The 21,745-nt window shown below is 42.1% G+C and overlaps 2 protein-coding genes across 4 annotated transcripts in view; one reads left to right on the top strand and one right to left on the bottom strand.

Moving 5' to 3' along the window:
• Nucleotides 1-85: 85 nt before the first annotated feature.
• Nucleotides 86-20,723, bottom strand: TOR1AIP1 (torsin 1A interacting protein 1). Of its 3 annotated transcripts, none has more exons than XM_029081160.2 (13): nucleotides 20,233-20,723; nucleotides 16,961-17,038; nucleotides 14,289-14,357; nucleotides 13,706-13,753; nucleotides 12,254-12,304; nucleotides 11,575-11,613; nucleotides 10,547-10,636; nucleotides 8,387-8,443; nucleotides 7,691-7,744; nucleotides 7,053-7,121; nucleotides 3,809-3,844; nucleotides 3,512-3,568; nucleotides 86-2,618 (listed from the first exon to the last, which is right to left on the bottom strand). In XM_029081160.2, exons 1-13 carry the CDS (start codon nucleotides 20,702-20,704, stop codon nucleotides 1,810-1,812), a joined length of 1,929 nt encoding a protein of 642 aa, XP_028936993.1. In that variant the 5' UTR covers nucleotides 20,705-20,723; the 3' UTR covers nucleotides 86-1,809. The 3 variants fall into 3 exon arrangements, with proteins under 3 accessions (XP_028936993.1, XP_028936994.1, XP_028936995.1); XM_029081161.2 differs by having other exon boundaries at nucleotides 14,289-14,354; XM_029081162.2 differs by lacking the exon at nucleotides 8,387-8,443.
• The window catches only part of TOR1AIP2 (torsin 1A interacting protein 2), a 14,613-nt gene continuing 13,170 nt past the window's right edge, over nucleotides 20,303-21,745 (top strand). Inside the window, exon 1 of the mRNA XM_029081163.2 lies at nucleotides 20,303-20,389. The gene's annotated coding sequence lies outside the window, so the exon portion shown is untranslated. The remainder of the gene's footprint in view (nucleotides 20,390-21,745) is intronic.

Below are 21,745 nucleotides of genomic sequence, written 5' to 3'. Positions count from 1 at the left end.
CATCTGGGGAAATTACATAAATCAACAGCTTCAGTTAAAAAATTTCTAGTCGTTAAATTCAAAATCCACATCCTTAAAACAAAAATCCAGGAAAGTAAATTTTATTTAAATTACTAAAATACTTTTAAGTAATTTACAAATTGCTTGCTCACTTGTTTCCAAAAGGTACAGTAATTAGCATTTTAATCACTTAAAAATTGTTTGGTCAGTGAAATATTTACTATAAACATATTTACTTCTCCACCCAACATTTCGTATGTATAAAATAAAAGCATTTCATCACCCAGCTGTTTTGGTCATCTGTGTAAAATGATATAATGATCTGACTTTTAATCCTGGAAAATATGTTTTAATTGGGGAGAATCATTTATGGATATGGGCTGTTTCAACATGGAGGAACTGAACTATTCTCCAATATTAGAAGAACATCAGATAAAAAGATGAAGCTATCTATTTCTGGTATTTTGGCAAGAACTATTTCACTTATCAAAGGGACAAGGACCTTTCTAGTTCTATGAACACAGAAAAATCTACATGGCTCCAAATTATAAGAATTAAGAAGAAACATCAGGACTTGAGAGATCCAAGTGCTGTGTATATATATACATATATATATATATATTTCTATTGAGTTTTGCATCTAAAGTATATTAATACACTTTTTCAATTCAACTTCGATAAATTTTACTTTTTTGGCATGAGGCACTCAGAAAGAAGTTAACTTGTGCATAGTAAATCTCTAAATGACTTCACAAAGCTTATTAGAGGACTTGGAAGGAAAAGTATTACAGATATGTCAATTTCTCTTTCAGAACTGCAACACCAAGTAAGCAAAGGATTTCCTTCTGCAAAAATCTGCTTTTCTTTTTTAAATTTGAAGTCCTAGAACTTGCCCTAATATCTGACAAAATCTAACCCACCTTTTTTAGAAGGTAGGGAATGGAGAAGCAAGTGTATTAAGACTGATCAGATAGATTTGACTAGGGGTGTTCAGTAAAATCTTAATGCAGGATCAGGAATTCCTTCTGCGAAAAGATATTTTTTGAGACTAGATGTCTTAAGCAAACATTTCACTCACGGAAGGAACATGGGCTTTCTAAATACTAAGAGCTCACCTAGGTGTCAATGGCTTATTGTAATCTTACCTTGTGCAAGACTCCCTTAAATTAGGAGGTGTCTATTATTTCTGATATACTAAAAAAAGGTAGACAGGGAACTGAGACTCACTTTGTGATAGGAAGGGCAAGCGATAAAACACGCTTAGATACTTTGGGGTAAGGGAGTGTTCCTTCCACACTATTTTACAAATCAGTAAGCCTTGGAAGAGATACCTAAACTAGAAGGTTAGAGGATGATGGAAAAAAGTCTGTCTAATACCACACACAAACCAATAATGATTCTCCTTTAGAATTCAAAAAGACTGTACTGTCCAATACCCACACTCCCAAAACAACTTTGTTGTGGATGTTTAAAAGTCTGCTTCTAGTACCACACTCAAACCAATAGTAATTCTGCCCTAGAATTCCAAAAGGTTGTATCGCCCGCAACTCACGCTCCCAAAAGAACCTTATTCAGGACAGCAATAACCGCAAATCTGGAAAGAAATCACAGAGGAAAGATCTTCTCTCACCCATAGACCATGAGTAAGTGATTTAGGGGATGAATGTCTCGTGCTTACATTAATTAGAACTTTCATTTCTGTGGAAAGAAAAATAGTTCGTGCACAATGAGCACTGACTCGCCTCAGGTGAGAGGATATGAAATGTTTCCAAACCCAAATCTTGCTTTCCTTTCTATTCCTCCCACATCTTATAAACAGGACCCGCTCTTCAGAGCATTTTCAGGCTGGACTGGCAGTACCAGGTGGGAGATGCGACTCCACAGTCCACTCAATTTGTCAGAGTCCATGTGATTGTAGGAGTTGGGGGTGTCTGAATTAGTGAACTTGACCTTGAGGAAATCCCTCACTTTCTCCTCGATCTCCTTTAGGTCTGGGCTGGTCCCCAGCGTCTCCTCCTCCTCCAGCAGGACCGTCAGCACCAGGGCCACCTCCTTGAAGGCCGCGTTCTCATGGTCGCAGTACTTGTAGAAGATTAGGGTGGAGCCTGCAGGGAGTGACTCAAATCGATGCACCACAGCTGCCTTCTTGCCATTCTTGAACCCGTCATTTAGTTGAGAGTCCATCTCCATCTTGACAACATTGCTGTCCTGAGCAGCTTTGCCGGCCCCGTCTATCCGGATGGCACTAACGCTGAAGAAGGAAGAGTATGCATCTGCAATCCGTTCACTCAGGCACCTGAGCACTTCTTCGGCATCTCTGGCAGCAGTGAGCAGCAAGATGGCAGGCTGAAGTCGAGGGTGGGAACTGTTGAGATGTTTTTCAAGAAATATTTGACTCCTCTTCCACAACTTTTCATCCTGACTTGGGTATTTATTCATAAGTTGTTTCATTTGGAACTGGAATCTTTGCACAGCAGTGATTTCTCCACTTAGTGATGATTCGGGCATAAACTTGTACCAGAGACCTAGGACACAAGCAACTAGTATCACTGCTATTACTATCACCCAAAGCCATATCTTAGCAGAGGTTCTTTCCTTGGACTGTCCAGTTGGTTCCGCTACAAAATGATAGAGATAAAAAGGCATAGTTACAGCTCTCATACTCAGTGAAAAATGACTGATTGATAACAGCATTAAACTTTACAAGTGCCATTTTAATTTCTTGGCTGACCAAATTAATCAGGTGGAATGTGCAGACACACAGACCAAAGATTTTCACTTCAATATTTTATCTGCTGCAGCACTAGAAGCCTAACACATTAAAAGGGGATACCAAATTAGACGGGTTCAAAAATGTAGAACGTTGGTATGAAAATGCCAATAAACTCACCAAAGAATGAAGTGAAATTAGCACTACATTGTATGTTCATAGATATTTCCGAGAGGATTAATAATTACAATGGACATCATAGACTAGATTTTAGTGGATCAAGAGATGCTCAATTAGGTACAGTAGAAGTTATTTTTTAAAACATTTTTACAGGAGTGCATATAAAAACAAACATGACCACATTTAAAAATATGCCACCAACAGAGGATTTCAAAAATGATCAAAGCTTTGCGGGACTAACTGGATCTTAAATATGCATTTGTAAACACAAATACTAAGTGGCAGCATCTCAGAAGATAAGTCGTTTTTGCTTCCTGAGTGAATGGATGTTGGGTGTGGGGTTGATGGGGTGGAGGGCAGGGTGCCCTTGTGGGCCTTAAAAAAGAGGGGAGTTAAGCAGCTTATTGTGGATAGGGAACGCTCTACCAACTCATAGTGTACTCTCTCAAGCGTTTAGTGCAGTGCTTTGCACACAGTAAGCTATCATTAAATACCACTAACTGATTGATAGGGGATTCTACACAAGTCTAGAATAATTGTTTCATAAATCCGTAGACAAGATCCATCAAAAAGAAGCACCTACAAATTTTGCCTTTATGGTAGTTAAAGGAGTACACTTACTTTTCTGGACATGTGATGACAGCTTGTTTCCAACATTTAATTTATAATGGCTATCATCTATTGACAAGATTGAGAAAGAAAGTTCATCAGTTAGTATCTGAATTTGGATATCTAAGAACAGCAAAATCACATCAAGTGACAAAGAGGAAGATAAAAATCAACTGGCCAATAGCTGGTGTGGAATTTGTGCTGGATCCAGTACTAATTGTAGTATACAATTTCTGGGATACTAAGTTAGAGAAGAGGAAGGGAACAAGAGAAACAGTAAAATACAATGAAATTAATGATGTACTGTACCATCTGAAAAATGTTCCTGCATTAAAGTCTTGGAAGCTGCAAGAAAAAAAAGGGTGGGGTGGGGAGAAGAGGGGGATGAATTGAGTTTGGGAATACAATCTATTAGAATACTTTTTTTAGATGAAAATCACTAGTTCTTTTTTACCCCCATTGCTTCTCATTTCAACCAAAAATTATAAAGATGGCTAAGTACTGAATAATCTCACAAAAAGACAGGGGTTATGTCCCTGGGTATAAGGTGAGATGATCAACAACTGGATTTAGCCTTTTAAACTAGCATACAATCAGGATCAGGCTGGAATAAATGAACAGGGAAGGCACTGCTAGGCCAAAGTAGTTATCCAACTTTTGGCCAGAAGGCAAATATGATGAGGTAATTATAAATTTGCTAGATTGTCATCAAAATGAGTCTAGACTGGGATAACTCATCAACTGTTAATAGTTCTTACTCAGACTATTATTACTTTTATTTTATCAGAGATCACTAAGGTCATAACCCTCATTGTATTTTTTTATATCTTCTAGTAATTAGTAGGCAGAAATTGGGATTATGAAACATGCTTAAGTTCACCAAATTGAACAGGCCCCTCTAGTAAAATAATTATGGAGACTTCTCCTTAAATTTATTCAAACTGCTCCTGAATCTATTGATATTTTTGGCCTGCCCGATTTCTGGTCATAGCAAATCCCATTTGCTCACCTACCAGCTGGTTAAGAAGTGTTCCTTTTGTTTCTTTCGGTAGGAGCTCTGTGTGGGATCTAGGGCCTGCAATTCTCCCCACTGTACTGTTTCACAGTGTTTAGGACAGTGTCTTGTGCACAGTAGGTTCTTAATAGATACTATTACTATCACGACCTACAAGCTTCAATGGATGTTCATCTTAGTGTTGTAAGACATGGTAAACAGAAGGTTGTGCATTTGCCTATCCAAACTCTTCATAATTTTGAAAACTTCAACCATGTCTCTCCTCAGCTTTTGTCTTTCAGACAAGAGTCCTAATCTTTTTGAGGCTATCCTCACAGAGAAGTTTCTCTCTTCTCTGATCATCTTGGTTATCAATCACTCTACCATCTCCACCTCTGTTATGTCTTTCGCAAACTGCAGCAAGGAGAACTGCATTCAGTTTCCAAGTTGAGCTATATCATGGCTTTATAAAGAGGTAAAATTAGACTTTTGGTTTTGTTATTCATCCCCTTTTTGAAAATAATCAGGTTTTTGCTGTCGTCATACATTGAACCAAATGACTTTGAACAAAATGAAATTTTTGAGCAGGTGGTACAAAAACACACCATCATAGCTTACTTCAATATGAATTTAAGTACTTGATTTCCCTAACTCATACCTATGCACATCTGCTCAAAAGTGCCTGAGCTGGTTTAAAACCATGACTCCCTTCCCCTGCCCATCTTTCCCCTCTGCACCCAACACACACACAGACACACACACACACACATAGAGCAGCACAGGGTTACTTGATTTTATGGTGCCCTCACGAGATACCTAATATTACATAAGGCTGCCCACAGTGTAATTTGATGACACTAAGCTGTGCAGCTGCTTCAACAGTAACAGCTGTGGTTGCCAGTAGAGGAGAGAGAAGGGGAGAGGAGGAGGGGAAAGGGAAGGGAAAAGAGGGGAGATAGGGGCAGAACAATGGGTCAGCACATGCAGAAATTAATCTCTTCCCCTCTCTTTTTCTCAACCAAAGGATGGGAAAATGTGTACTCTGCAAGCACTTAGTATGGTGCATTGCTTTCAGTAGGCATTCAATAAATACCATGACTACTATTGTCAGTGATTCATGGGAAATACCACTTTTTCCATTTTTCCACCCTGAAAAGTGGTCTTTTTACCCTACTCTGTTTCCTATCTTTCAGTCAGGAAAATATTGAATGTTTAATCAGCATTTTTAAAAAGTTTTGGTGTGGACCATTGTGAAGACCTTTCTGAAAATCTGAATGTTTCATCCGGTGATTCTTCTCCACTGATGTGTTTACTGAGCAGGGGATGCCTGAAACATAGTTACCATTTATAGAAATCATGTTTTTTCCCCAACAGGTAATGTTGTTCAAAGTGCTCAGTGATCCTATAACTTATTGATTAAATTAACTAGGCAGATATAAAAGTGAGATGCTGGCCTAAAATTTCTATTAGCTATAGAACGCTTACATATGGGAGTTACATGGGCAATCCAGCAGTTTGCCCTTTTATTTATAGTGGCTATTTGGACAATCCCCTTCTCAGGATCGCACCTGGAGAGCTTCTAGTATACTAACAGTCTCGGCTATGGGAGAGAGAGTCAAGCAGAGGCATAATCATTCTATTCCTAGCTTGGGTAGTGGCTAGCAAGTGGAAGGCAATCGATACAAGTCAAAACTCACTCGTGCTGGGCAGCAGCACCACGGGAGAGGGTCGAGGGCAGAGAATTAAGTTTATTGGGCAGAAGAAGGCAACAGTAAACCACTTCCGTATTTTTATTAAGAAAACCCTGTGGATGTACTACCAAAATCATTGCAGATGCAAGGTGGAGCATTCTAGGAAAGATGTGTCCATGAAGTCGCTATGGGTCGGATGTGACTCAACAGTGTAAGACAAGACAATCTCTACAGTAGCTGGCACATTCTCTCACCAGGAATTCTGGAAACTCCCCACCTGAGTTTCTTCAGAACTCTCAAGGTCTAGTTTATTTGGTCTTAAATAAAATATTGTGTGTGTTCATCACAGTAAGATCATGTTCCTCTGCTCTGTTACAAAGAATAATTTAGGCAAAGAACCTCTTTTAACACAATCAGTAAAAATTAAAATAAAAAAATGAATGGAACCTATCGGTTACCTCCTGAGAGCTTCTTGTACAACATGATTGTCAAGGGCCCCTTCTGATTTCTTAGCTGGCTTTCTGCTTTCGATATATTTGAAGAATGGTTTGTTACTAACTTTGGCACCCCCTCCAAGAAGTTTTTCAAATTATATTTTGCCACACCTAATTACCCATGTGTACCTGACTTCCTTCTGATGACCAACTTAACTCCACCAATTAGCCAAGCAGAGTTTCTGTTTGTCACCTGTATTTTTTTGCTCCGTGGTACAATTTTTACCTGGACTTTAAGTTGGCATTTTAAGACTTTAGGGTGGTTGTTTATTTAGCATCGCCCTGTGCACAGATCCAAATCTTACCATATGCCACAAAAACCAAGCATGCAAACTTTTATGCAGTTCAATAACAAACAATAATTGTTCACCTACTTTGTAATCTATTCCGTATTTGTGTTTTCTGATCAGACCATTCTTGAAGTTTGGTTGTGGACGGGGGGACTAAGGATGAAGATGAAAAGTTAGTGTAATCAAAAAAATAATCACATTAACTAGATTTTAATGCACTTTTACCACAAGGACATTTACGCCCCCAAATTCAGTGAAATCCATACCATTCTTCAACAGATTACAAGTTTTAAATCTTGTTTTTTAAAGAGACACAACAACCAAACATTTGGAAAGTGGCAGTGTTTGAGGGATTCCTTGTAGAAATCTACAAGAAGAAGAAGAGACGGTCTTTTTCTGAGTAGCGGTGAACAAACAGGGCCCATTACAAAAGGTAAATAAACAGGTGAGACAGCTACCTGAGTGCACCGTCAGAGGAGTCAGGAGCTGCTGAAAATCTGAAAGTGCCCCGTTACCTTCCACCCAAGTGAGAAGTGGTACCTTTATTAATTGGTACTTAGGAAGGGAATGCAACAGTTCTGGGGGGAATACACTGCATTCAAGTGGACTCTTATGTCATGCTGAGTGCCCAGTTAAACACACACAGTATAACAAATGATGTCATATGGAATGGGAGTTGGGGGCCATGATTTCAACAAGTGAAGCAAAAGAAAGACACATACCGTGACTTTGTTCCCTAAAAGTTTCTGACTGTTTGTTAAGCTTGTAGTCTTGGTCTGAAACAAAAGGCAGGAGTATAAAACATTGTAGAATATTTTGAAAGTCAAAGGAAAGCCTAAAAATCATTTAAAAATATTTGGATTCAGGAATCCAAAGAAAAGGAAATAAATTTCAAGACATAAGCATAAAAGTTTTATGTTCTCCAAACTCCATAAATATACCCAAGTAAAGGATAAAGCACATTTTTTACATGGAAAACAGCCATCTGTAAGTAACATGAAGTTAAAGCTTAAAAAAGGTCTTTAAATAGTGAATACTCTTCTCTTGTACTTATGAACAAATGTGTGGTTATTGCAGAATGTGGACAGCAAGCACTGTATGCTACATGCTCCACTTCCTGAAGTTCCTGAGAAACTCTAAAGAACAGCACTACATGAAATGCATTGGTTTAAAGAAATGTGCATATTATATAATATGCATATATTATGGGCATCAGTGAGATGATAACCTTCCAAATAAAAAGTATCATTTTTACACTGGTAGAAGTCACTGTAACTCCAATTAATTGATGGAAATCCTAGGAAAGCTACGCATCTGAAAGCTTCCAAAGATCACAGACCTAGATACTGCAGGATGGTTATCCCTTACTATTCATCCACAGCATGCAGATAACCAAAGGATAACATATGTCTACATACTTGATATTGGCTTCTTGAAAGAGTCTGGAAATTTACTGAGTGGCCTGAAGTCTGGATCTAAACCCGAAGGCAGAAATATTAAACTAAGCATTTATTTTTAAAATTTCATTTCCTGAAATGTTTCTAAGTTCCACAATAGAAAGGAAAAACCATAGCCAAACAAACCACAGGGTGTTCAGTGCTTCTACTTAAAGTAGTTGCATCATGTGAGCATGCAGAGTAATATTTTTAATGGATTTTTACAATTTCCCTCTAGACCACACTCGGTTTTCCCATAATACATATTTTCACTATGCATTTTGACTAGGATTTCATTAGGGAATTAGGGAAAGTTCAGTGGACAACATGAGCCTGCTCGATTATAGGATACCATTATAGAGTAACGAAATGGTCTGCGTGCATAAGCACGGTGCGTAACATTTCAGAGCTGGTACTGGAGTAAGAATTTTCTTTAACATGACAAGGTGCTCTCCATGAAGAAGTCACTAGTAATGATAAAATAAGGAAAACTAAGTTTATTTCAGTAACTTAAATTTTTTCCACAGTTTGTTTCCCCTTAAAATTGATGAATACGTGTTCTGATTTGGAGATTAACATTTTTAATTGGTATTAGAGAGCAATTACTGATCTTCACAGATTTTCCAAAAGAGTAATCAAGGGAGCAACATGTGGTATAAACTGAAGGGAGCAAAGCCTAGGAGAACTGGGAAGGGACCGATACCACAATTTACTCCTCTGTCAATCAGCCCCAGCTAAATGTCAGCTAAGGCAAAATTCTTAATCCTGTTCCTAGCTTCTAAAAATGACTGATTTTCATCATTCTTTTAATGTCAAACCATGGTGTTGCTTCCCCACACAAGATAGTTCCTTTCTAAAACCAGGTTAAATTGACTGATTAAAAACCACTAGTTTGATTTTCATGGGCAAGTGAAAATAGGTCACAACATTTATAATTATCTGTATAAAGTCAGGGTCAATTTAAGTCAGGTACTAGAGATGAAAGGCTAAAAGCATCATGCATATCAAACTCACAGCCCCTTGTGAGTTCCTGTGTGGCCTGCAGAACATCTGCTCACAGCAGGGAATGGAGAGGAGAAAAACCCAGTGATAATGCTCAACCCCTACCTCTGTTTTGCCCAAATCCTTGTTCCTGCTCTAGACTGAAGGGGATACACTGCTGCTTCTCTCTGAAGGTCATTTTCCATACAGTCCCCAAGTGCTAGAAACCTGGGAGAGGAGTAGCAGCAGCTTTTCAAGTCCAGCATAAGGAGAGCTCTATAGGTCTAGAGATCCTTTAGGCTACAAATGCCTAATGGGCAGGAATCATGACTACCAACTCTATTGTTTTGTACTCCCCCAAACGCTTAATACAGTACTCTGCACATAGTACACATTCAATAAATACCATCAGCAGAGGTGTGTGGAAGACACTCTTGCTAGGTGTTCCTCCTCTGCATCGGGGAGAAATCTGGACAAGTATATTTGTGAGAGAGGATATGTAAGAGGAGAGTCTCTGTCTCTTATTCTTTCCCTCCTTCTCCTGCCTCCCCATCCCTGCTATTCTTGGATGACTGTCCCTGCCCACTTTACTTACAAGAATTACAAAGTAGTTTTCTTCAGCAACTTCACTTCCTTTTGTTCTGTTCTATAGCTTATTAGGTTGCTTTACAGATTTTATTGCTTATAAAAGTACAGCCCAAATGTGGTCCTCCCCAGAAATGACTGTGACATGCCTGAAATCTGTTAATCATTTCTTGAGTCTTCCATCTAGTAATTTTTAAACATGATGCCGAGAACAAAAATGTGAAGAAACTGATTATGCATGTTTTAAAATCTTTTTGCCGCTTCTTTTTTGTTACAATTATTAAGGAATTGATTTATCAATCAACTGCATTTGAGTACTTACTATGTGCAGGGTACTATACAATGTGTTTAGGAGAATACAAGAGTTGAAAGACATGTTCCCTGCTCACAAGGAGCTTATGGTCTAGAGGGATTTATCTGCTCAACCACTAAGGCGACTTACTGCCACTTTTCACAAGAAAATTCAAATGGAAGCCACAACTTCAAAAATAACATGTTTTTCCTCTATGAATTCCCACCTTCCATTCTAAAAATGAGAGCGGTAATTAAAAGTGTCTGAAGTTAGTTCAGCATTACCTTTTGGTGAAGCAGAATCCCCATCTGTGGGTTTAGCAGAAGTCCCCTCACTTCCAGAGCTGTCTTGGTTGTCTTCCTCCCCAGTTTCCCCTAGAAAAGTAGTGAATGATGCATTGATCTAGCAGCCTGAAAAAAACCCCTAGTGTTACCATTTCCAGGACACCACAAAATTTATATTTACATCATATCTGTTTCATTGAGTCTTTCAAAAATGCTTTTCCATTTATTTCTGCTGTTAGTTTTTATTTTAGTTTGTGGGTAAAATATTTTTAACCACAGTAAGTCATGTGAAGCTGTACACAAAAATGTACCGAGATATAACACACACACAGAGACAGCATTTATGCGACAAGGTTCTATTTTGAATAGTTTACAAATATTCACATCCATTTGGTAGTCCTAGGAAGCAGTTATATTATTTCTTGGATAAAGACACCTGCTGAAATCTAAAGGTCTGCCCGCAAGTCAGCAAAGAGTACTTAAAAGTGTGGGAAGAAAAACTACACAAAATATCACCCAAAATCCCCATATACAAAAAATAGAATTCAGTCCATAGTTCAATTTTGATTCTAACTACATATGTAAAAGTAGTAGGCTTTAACGTACATCATGTTAGAAGGAAAGAACTTCCTTTAAAAATTTAGGGGATTCTTCAGTGGGGAGTACGTTACAAATCTCAGTTCGATCTTCTTTAAAACAAAGACTGAGTCATATTTCTGATCCATCCAGATAAAATTTGATGTGAAAGTCTAGATATGTCAGTCTATTAAAAAAGCATGACTATAAATCACAGGAATATAAATCATGAAATGTTTTCCTAAATACCTCTCAGAAATAGGCAATACCACTCCCGAAAACAATATTCATCTTTTTCATTGATACACAGAAAGATGCAACGTATCCCGTGTTAGTTTTGCCACACGAATGCCTCCTTAGTACTCATTACTACAATTAAGCATGAAGAGTAAAATTCAAATGGAATTTAGAATCGAAGATGTACACATTGTTACTAAGCTAGAGGCCCATACCTTCTTCAGAGAAGTCAACCTTCTGAACTCTACCACCTCCTAGGGGTAAAATGAAAATAGAAGAGTAATAATCAGTAGTTTTTATGTGCCCTCCAAATGGAGTGCAGTAGTTTCAAAATGTGATGATAATTGGTAGTAACTGACTACATAAAGGAAAGACTAAAACATAGACCCGGGAGCTCACTCTCTTCACACTCTCTTCTAGTTCAATTTCAGAGCCATTCTGCCCTTTTCTCAAACTTCGTTTTCTGATACCTGTTCCTATATTCATTCAATCAATCGTATTTAATGAGCGTTTACTGTGTGCAGACCACTGGACTAAGCACTTGGAAAGCATAATTTGGTAACAGATAGAGACAATCCTTGCCCAACAATGGGTTCTCAGTCTAGGAGGGGGAGACAAAACAAGTAGACAGGTACCAATACCATCAAAATAAACAATTATAGATGGATCATAAATTCCTCCCGCCCCCCCCCCCATCTATTTATGTGTATTTTTTCTGCATTAGCTTAATGCTGTGATGTTTTATCTAAAACAAAGTAGCATTTTTCAAGAAAAATTAAGACTAGTTTCCATTAACAATTGGAAAAAAACTCATCGTAACATGGGTTTCATCATTCTTACAGATGTCAAATGAGCAATTAAGAAACTCTTATATTTGTTCTAGGCTCAACATACCAGCATATTCAGCTTCCAACTTTCGTTGTCTTTTTTTCATTTCTCTTTTGTCTAAATAAAGAAAAAGCAAAGAAAAACATTACATCCTCATTTGCTGTTTAAGCAATAGTACAGCTGTCCACATTCAAAAACACCGTTACTACTGGTGATGAGACTGCATTCGTGAGTCTGTCATTGAAGCAATTTCTTGCACGGTGTCTAATACGTGAGGGTACCTTTTCTGGCTTCTTTTATTCAGGCTAAGCACTGCTTTCCTATGTAGGGCAGTTGAGACACCAAAAGTGCTGTTGAATGGCATTACCATTTCTCCCATAAGAAGAGGTCGGATTGTGGCTGCCTATTTTGAAAAGAGTATTTGATCGGTGGGTTATACATAAAGAGAGAGGGACATCTGCTAAACTGAAAGATGTTCAGGATTTAGAAGCATTAGGAGTAAAACTACCTCATGAATTTTGGTGAAAATTGATTTTAATTTAAAGGAACTGGCACTTCCCTTTTTGGACTCACTGCCAAGTTGAACTGTTGCATGAGAAAAATCAAAACTAAATGACTAGTTCCTCTCCCAGTCAGGACAACGTCACAAAGCCACAGTACTAAATAGCAAATGTTGGAGCTGAGGCAATAGCTGAAAATGATAATGTCTGAAAGAAGTGGCTTTAGAGAATTGGTAATCCTGAGGCTGAACATCCAGCATTTCTCTCTTAAGATTTCCAGAACCTGTAAAATGGATTTTCACTGATAAGAAGGCTTCAAAACTTCAAACTTCTTTCATTTGGCTCAACCAGAACCCATTATATAGACCTTATTATTCAACTGTCATGATTGCATAGAGTTATATTAGGAAGAAAGTCAATATAACAGTATGTAAATAGCCAGTAAGTTGTATCCCATTGATATTCCTTGCATGCTTTAACTCCACCTTCTCCTCTGCCCAGCAAAATTATTTCTCCGTCCTTATCGACACCCATGCCCATTACCCTCGTCGGTTGTTCCAAACATTTAACTCCCTCCTCAAACCCCCTGTTCCCCCACACCCCCTATCATTTGACATGGGACATCTCGCCCCCATTCTGCCTCTGGCCTGAATGCCCTTGCTCTTCATATCTGACAATTACCCACCCCACCTTCGAAGAGTTACTGAAGGTACATCTCCTCCAAGAGACCTTCCCTGATTAAGTCCTCTCTTCCTCCTTTCCCACTCCCTTTATTCACTACCCCTGCCTCACAGAACTTATGTACAAACCTGTAACTTATTTATATTAATGTCTTTCTACTCCTTTAACCTATAAATTCATTATGGGCAGGGAATGTGTCTGTTGCATTGCTGTTTGTACTCTCCCCCAAGCACTTACTACAGTGTCATGCACACAGTAAGCACTCAATAAATGGGATTTATTAATATTTAGTTACAAAGCAAAACACTCAAAGAATGAAAAACCTAGATGTACCAACCTGTTTCATTTAATTTGGCATCTCCATTTGTCCCAAATGAAGAGTATTCTGCAAGACAAATGGCAAAATAACTTAAACCAAAAAAGGAATTGCTTCATCCACTTTCTTACTTACAAGGGCTTGACATTTACTTTTTCCTATTCAGATGTCTTTATCATTGTCAAATGGCAAAAATGTGAAGTCACCTGAAAGATAATCTTTTTTTTTAAGTCTACTGAACTTAACAAAATTCTTTACTGAGCAATGACAATGAATGAGGGAGGGAGCGAGGAAAATTAAAACCACTACCTTTTCAATTACTCTGATGCTAGTTTTTTTCCCTTTTCCCTTTTTAAAAGAGCTTGCTGGCCTTCATCTTGTGGTATAAGATTAGCTCACAGTTATTTTAAGGTACACTTACTAATAGGTTTAATAAGAAAAAAAGATCATAACACATTGAATAAATATTAAGATGGCCTTAAACAATGACTTTGACAGTTCTGGGCTACAATCCTTAACTCTTTTGTCACTGGCATAACTCTGAAAAAAGACTTAAGAAACCCATAATAGGAACTCCAAAATAAAGCAGAAAATAAACTCTTACCAGATCCTGAACTTCGTATAGGAGGCCGACACAAATCAGCTACACTTTCAGAGCCCACGCTAACAGCTGCTAATGGAAAAGAACACTGTTTTGTAAATTCAGGAGTGGACCTTTAGATACATTAAAGAGCACTTCTCACCTCTTCCCTTCTGCTCTCAGTCTTTCATCATCATAAAGAGTATTTATTGAGCACCTTCTAAATGCAAGGCACTGTACTAAACATGTGGAAGAATAAACCAAAAGCAAAATACATATTTACCACGCTCCCAGCCTACATTATCCTGGGATAAACTGTCATAGAAAAAATATTTACAAATATTGGGAGCAGGAAGAAACACGGACTTGGAGTAGTACAAATGTATCAGGTTGAGATAACTGAATAATTGAATGAACAAATGAAAATAGACATTGGAACATAAGTGCTGAAGAATAAACTATATAAATGCTAAGGGTGATGTTGGGTTGATATGACTGAGGAAGGCTTAATGGAGGAAGTTTATGGAATTTCAAGAGGGTGTTGAAGATGGGGAAAGATGTGTTCTGGCATATTTGAGGGAGGCCAGGGGAACCACATGAATGAGATGCTGAAGAATGAGGTAGGGTGATATGGTGAGTTTGGAAGGAACAAAGAGTACAAGCTTTCAAATGGACAATCTGCTACTGGAAAACACATTAATCTAAATAAGCTATTTAATATGTCATTTATCGGCCTCAAAAAAAAATCTAAAACAAACCTAAATGTCCTTATGTTTGGAAATTTCTCTCACAAAAGGACGTCGACCCCATTTTCTCTGTTACAGTGTCATTACCTCAGTGCTCAAGAATCTACTTCAGATTCCCAATTCGACCCACTTTTCTACCATGAGTACAAGACTACACATCTCAAATAGGGGCTGTTTAATCACACTAGCTAAGTAATATAATATAAACATTTAGGAGATATTTCTAGGTGTTAGGTGAAAGTTTTGTGAAAGAAAGATTATATCTACCTAGCTTGAAAGACACTCTGAAAACCGGAAGTCAGCTGCTATCAAGAAAAGAGTGGCTCTTTTGAGCAAAAGCTTTGTAAGGAAGAAGAAAGGAGGCAAAAGAGACGACAGCATCGCTGCAAACATCGAGCCTGACAAAACAACAAGGGATAGACTTTCTGCATATACAATGTGGCTAGGGCTGAGGGACCTTCAAGCACACCCTGAATTTCACCATCAGCGGCGCCTTCTTCAAATACAAAGGACAACTATAAAAATACTTTCATTCAATAGTATTTATTGAGCGCTTACTATGTGCAGAGCACTGTACTAAGCGCTTGGGATGAACAAGTCGGCAACAGATAGAGACAGTCCCTGCCATTTGATGGGCTTACAGTCTAATCGGGGGAGACGGACAGACAAGAACAATGGCAATAAACAGCGTCAAGGGGAAGAACATCTCGTAAAAACAATGGCAACTAAATAGAATCAAGGTGATGTACAATTCATTAACAAAATAAATAGGGTAACGAAAATATATACAGTTGAGCGGACGAGTACAGTGCTGTGGGGATGGGAAGGGAGAGGTGGAGGAGCAGAGGGAAAAGGGGAAAATGAGGCTTTAGCTGCGGAGAGGTAAAGGGGGGATGGCAGAGGGAGTAGAGGGGGAAGAGGAGCTCAGTCTGGGAACGCCTCTTGGAGGAAGTGATTTTTAAGTAGGGTTTTGAAGAGGGAAAGAGAATCAGTTTGGCGGAGGTGAGGAGGGAGGGCGTTCCAGGACCGCGGGAGGACGTGACCCAGGGGTCGACGGCGGGATAGGCGAGACCGAGGGACGGTGAGGAGGTGGGCGGCAGAGGAGCGGAGCGTGCGGGGTGGGCGGTAGAAAGAGAGAAGGGAGGAGAGGTAGGAAGGGGCAAGGTGATGGAGAGCCTTGAAGCCTAGAGTGAGGAGTTTTTGTTTGGAGCGGAGGTCGATAGGCAACCACTGGAGTTGTTTAAGAAGGGGAGTGACATGCCCAGATCGTTTCTGCAGGAAGATGAGCCGGGCAGCGGAGTGAAGAATAGACCGGAGCGGGGCGAGAGAGGAGGAAGGGAGGTCAGAGAGAAGGCTGACACAGTAGTCTAGCCGGGATATAACGAGAGCCCGTAATAGTAAGGTAGCCGTTTGGGTGGAGAGGAAAGGGCGGATCTTGGCGATATTGTAGAGGTGAAACCGGCAGGTCTTGGTAACGGATAGGATGTGTGGGGTGAACGAGAGGGACGACAGAGGCAAACCTGGGTTGTGCAATGAATTCAAGCTACAGTACTTACTTCCTTTATCGCTTAATAGGAAAAGTCTTGCTTCATATTAGGGTCTAATGAATGATTGTATTCATTTTTAAGAGCCTACTGCACGGGAATTGATGAATTAGACTAAATTCACCCTAGCCTTCAAACTGGTCCTCTATCTGTGTCTTTAGGGCTTTTATTGTTACCCAAGTTGTTTTGTAGTACTTATCATTTCAGTCTTTCCTGACAAGTCTACAGCTAATCTCCCCTCTACCCTTTTTGGACTGTGGCCTCCTAAGGGCCATGTCTAAATCAATCTTAGGCCTTTCCCCAGTACTATACACACCACAGGCACGCAATACTATTGAATAAAGGAATTAATGACTAGAGAGGTTGTCTTTATAGATAAAAAAGAGATAAGATATGAATATATTACCTGCTGCCCCTTGAGTTCTCTTCATAGATCTTGTTGAGACTGTATGGCTCCTAATAGTCTGGGTAGTTGGTTCATCCTCTAAAAAAAATAAGCATTTAAGAGTTGAAATTCACACTACATTAAAAACATGTATTTTTTTTGTTTTCCAAGTATGTCAGAGTTGTGCTTATACACCCCTAAAAACGACAAATATTTCCATCCCTAGAAAATTCCACCCTGATTCAGTTTACAAAAGCTGAAGTCAACTCTTCAATAGAGGAATGGCATGCCTGAACAAGCATTCACAGCCGATACAAAAAGCAAAACTTTGTCAATGATAAAAAGCTGCAAGAACTGGTTTGGAAGAAAAACCAAATAACCGTCAAGGAAAGAAATAAGTTGAAAGTATTCAAAAAGGTGTATGTTTCCTAAGAGTCAGCAAATTCCTGTACTCTAAAATCTTTTGAAGAAACTAAGCATGATACACATTCAAAGTCAGCAAAAACTTTGGGCTTCCAAAGCCCACAACTGTCTACATTTGACAGATGATGTTCAAATTAGAGACTAAATCCAACCCATTTCTCTTCCTATGTTATCCAATTGTGAGTCACGAGTACTTGGGTGGGGGGGGGGGGAGAGTAGGGGAAAGGGGGGAACAAGTCTGTTAGCATCTCTGAGATGTTATTTTATGATTTTGTTAGAACTGCAGAAAGTAGTTTTCTTTTTTTTGACCTGAGACTACATGGTTCCCAAAGTTGGTAACAGGTTTTTGGTTTTTTTCCATCAGCGCTGTGGAAGGCTTTACCTTAATGGGAGCAGGAGTCTATTCAGTGTTGGTGCCTCCTCTGGAACTCAGATGTTGTGAGTCACTTCATCCATTATGACAAGTGACAGAGTCCAGAAACCAATCAGTGAATGGCATGTATCGAGACCTTACTGTGTGCAGAACACTCCTCTAGAAGCTTGGCGAGACACGCTTCACCTTGCCTGTCAAGACTTTAAAATCAAAGCCTTTCAAAAGCTCACAGTGGTGATTGGATCCGACTCCCACAAGCATTTTTTTTAATGCTATTTGTTAAGCACTTACTACATAATAATAATTGCAGTATTTGTTAAGTGATTACTTTGTGCCAGGCACTGAACTAAGCGCCGGGGTGGATACAAGCAAACTGGGTTGGACACAGTCCCTGTCCCATGTGGGGCTCACCGTCTCAATCCCCATTGTACAGATGAGGGAACTGAAGTTCAGAAAAGTGAAATGACTGGTCCAAGGTCACCCACTGTATGAAGCACTGGGGTACATACAAGCTAATCAGTTTGGACACAGTCCATGTCCCATGAGGAGCTCAGAGTCTTAGAAAAGCAGTGTGGCTTAGTGGAAAGAGCACAGGCTTTGGAGTCAGAGGATGTGGGTTCTAATACTAGCTCCGCCACTTGTCTGCTGTGTCCCTGAGCAAGCCACTTCACTTCTCTGTGCCTCTGTTCCCTCATCTGTAAAATGGGAACTAACACTGCGAGCCCCATGTGGGGCAACTTGATTACCTTGTATCTACCCCACTGCTTGGAACGTGCTTCGCACATAGTAAGTGCTCATTTGTATATATTATTTATTACCCTATTTATTTTGTTAATGAGGTGTACATCTCCTTGATTCTATCTTGATGTTGATGTCTTGTTTTGTTTTGTTCTGTTTTGCTTTGCTGCCTGTCTCCCCCGTTTAGACTGTGAGCCCATTATTGGGCAGAGATTGTCTCTGTTGCCGAATTGTACGTTCCAATTGTACTAAGCAAAGTGCTCTGCACATAGTAAGTGCTCAATAAATACTACTGAATGAATGAATAACACCATTATTATTATTAATTCCCATTTTACAGAGGTAACTGAGACACAGCAGACAAGGAGCGGCGCCGGGATTGAGACCCAGGTCCTTCTGCCTCCCAGGCCTATGCTTTTATCCAGCAGGTCACGCTCCTTCTGCCGGCCAACCTGCAAGTCTGTTCTCAAAATACAGGTTAGCATCCTCCCATAGAAAGCGCTCAGTCAATACGGTTGAATGAATGCATCCTCCCCCAAAACGCAGCACCTAAATCTGTTTTCCCCCTGCAGAGCAGGAGGCCTCGATGAGGAAGTGGCATGCTGGAGCGGAGGGAGTCTGAAGGTCGTAGTTTCATTCATTCAATAGTATTCATTGAGCGCTTACTATGTGCAGAGCACTGTACTAAGCGCTTGGAATGGACAATTTGGCAACAGACAGAGACAATCCCTGCCCAGTGACGGGCTCACAGTCTAAACGGGGGGGCGGGGGGGGGGACAGACAACAAAGCAAAAGAGAACAGACAACATCATCAAGATAAATAGAATCAAGGAGATGTACACCTCATCATCAAATAAAGAGGGTAGTAAATAATATATACAAATGAGCACAGTGCTGAGGGGAGAGGAAGGGGGAGGCCATTGAATCGCACTGACTGAGCGCTTACTCTGTGCTACTCTTGTGTTCTAACCCCGCCTCCGCCATTTGTCTGCTGCGTGATCTTGGACAAGTCATTTCTCTTGCTCTGCCCACGGGAAGCGCTTAACCAAACGCCATCGCTACCAGTCTCTGGGCCTCAACCACCTCCTCTGTAAAATGGGGACTGAGACGACTTCCTCGTACCTCCCGCAGGGTTTGGGGCAGTGCCGGGCACAGGGTGTGGGGCGCCGAGCACCCTGTGGCCCCTCTCCCTCCCCTCAGCACTGTGCTCATTTCTATATATTTTAATATATTTATTTTGTTAATGAGGTGTCCATCCCCTTGATTCTATTTATCGTGATTAAGTTGTCTTGTGTTTTGTCCGTGTGTCTCCCCCCATTAGACTGTGAGCCCGTCAGTGGGCAGGCATGGTCTCTCTCTGTTGCCCCACTGTCCATTCCAAGCGCTCAGTCCAGCGCTCTGCACATAGTAAGCGCTCAGTAAATCCTACTGAATGAATGAACGAACAAAGACAACGAGGGGGAGGCCTTGGTGGTGTCCGTGCCGCGGAGGGGGGGGGATGTCCGCCCGACGCGGCTGAAGGAAGGAAGGAAGGAAGGGGGCTCCGGCCTCCATCCCGCCCCCAAGAGGGGCAGGACCGGCCCCCACCATAAAGGGCTTTTTTTCCTCCTCCATCCCCCGTCCTCGGAGGGCTTTCGACCCCCATGGCCGGCCTCCATCCTCGACCTCGACCCCACAGGCCCGAGCTTTTCCTCTCTCGGGGGCGCGCGCCCGAGGCGCAAGGCGGGAAGTCCTCTCCCGCGCGCGCCCGCCCGCTCACCCTCCGAAGACTGCGACTCCCTCAGGCCTCTCCTGCTCGTTGGCGGCGGCGAAAGCTGCTGCTGCTGCTGCTGCTGCTGCTGCAGGCGGGCGAACCTCCGGGTCTTCATCTCCCCCGCTTCGCCGGGCGGCCGCTCCGCCCGCCGCCCAGACCGCAGGTAATAAGCGCCGTCCCCCACTTCCTCTTCGGCCGCGGCGGGGCGGAACCCTCCGGCCGGGGCTGGCGTTCCCGGCGGGGCGAAGTCGCCGCATACCTCTGGCGGCAGCTCGGAGAACCTCACTTCCCGCCGCCCGCGGCGCCGGAGGGCCGCCGGCGAGGGCGCTTCCCGCGGAAGTGGGGCGGCGGGGGAGGCGCGGCCGCCGCCATCTTGCGGGCCCAGCCGGCGCCGCCCTGGCCGGAGGGGGGCGCGCGGCGTCACGCGCGCGGCCCAGCCCTCGCGTCCGGACTCCGCGCGCCGCCGCTCGCCAGCCATGGGAGCCGAGGGGCGCGCGGCCGGGCGGGGGCGGCCGGGCGGGGTGTCCGCGCGCGCCCCCCGGCGGCGGGGCGGCGGTAGGGCGGGGGCCCGGCCGTCAGGGAGGCAGCGGGGCGCGGGCCGGGCCGCCGGGGCCGTCGCCGTCGCCCTTCTCCGGGCCCATGGTGGCTCCCGCGGGGCGCCGAGAGACGCACTGCCCGCCTTCGGTCAGCTGCTCCGCGTCGCTCCCGCCCTCCTGGCCCCAGGCCCCAAAGAGGAGGAGAAGCGGAGGACGTCGCAGGCCTTGACCCGGAGGAAGAAGAAGAAGCCCGGAGGGAGGGAGGGAGGCAGGGAGGGAGGGCTGGGGACGCCCCGCACGACACCGCCGGGGTCCTCCCCGTCCATCTCGGCGCCGCCGGCGAGAAGAAAAGGTGTTTGAGGCTCTGCCTTCCTGACTCTTGCTGGGTCAACCGGCCACTTACCCCCTGCCCCGACACCCCCCCCCCCCAGTAGCTACACTCCGTTGCTGCCCCCACATCTTGAGGGTTTCTTTTTCTTAACTCGGCCAAGCACTGGGAGTCGGGCCTGTCCTGAAAGCCAAGTGACCCCCCCCCCCCCGTTCTCCCTTGAGTTCCTACTGTTGACCACGTCGTTTCATTTTAAGCGAAATCTATATGCTACTTTTCCCGAACTCTTTATTCAAGTCTTAACTCAGCCAAATATTGGGAGTCAAGCCTGTCCTGAAAGCCAAGTGACCTCCCCCCGAGTTATTCCTCGAGTTCCTAAATCTTGACCACGTCGTTCCATTTTAGTGAAGTCTATATGCTACTTTTCCCAAACTCTTTCTTCAAGCCTTAACTCGGCCAGATATTTGGAGTCGAGCCTGTCCTGAAAGCCAAGTGACCTCCCTCAGTTCTTCTTAGGGTTCCTAAATGTTGACTACGTTATTCTGTTTAAGTGAAGTCTATATGCCACTTTTTCCAAACTCTTTCTTCAAGCCATAACTCGGCCAAATATTTGGAGTCGAGCCTGTCCTGAAAGCCAAATAAAGCCAAATGACCC

This window comes from Ornithorhynchus anatinus, chromosome 16, assembly GCF_004115215.2.
Source record: "Ornithorhynchus anatinus isolate Pmale09 chromosome 16, mOrnAna1.pri.v4, whole genome shotgun sequence".
NCBI classification, from domain to species: Eukaryota; Metazoa; Chordata; class Mammalia; order Monotremata; family Ornithorhynchidae; genus Ornithorhynchus; species Ornithorhynchus anatinus.
Note: the sequence above shows the minus strand (reverse complement) of the source record. Positions and strands in the feature narration are given on the sequence as shown.

Excerpts from the sequence above, each read along its gene's own strand:
- TOR1AIP1 (XM_029081160.2), bottom strand. The coding sequence starts at position 20,704 with ATGGCTGGCGAGCGGCGGCGCGCGGAGTCCGGACGCGAGGGCTGGGCC. Across the intron at positions 7,122-7,690 it reads TTTTAGGGAACAAAGTCACG|TCCCCCCGTCCACAACCAAA; the intron begins GTATGTGTCTTT and ends CTTCATCCTTAG. Across the intron at positions 2,619-3,511 it reads GTCATCACATGTCCAGAAAA|CGGAACCAACTGGACAGTCC; the intron begins GTAAGTGTACTC and ends ATCATTTTGTAG.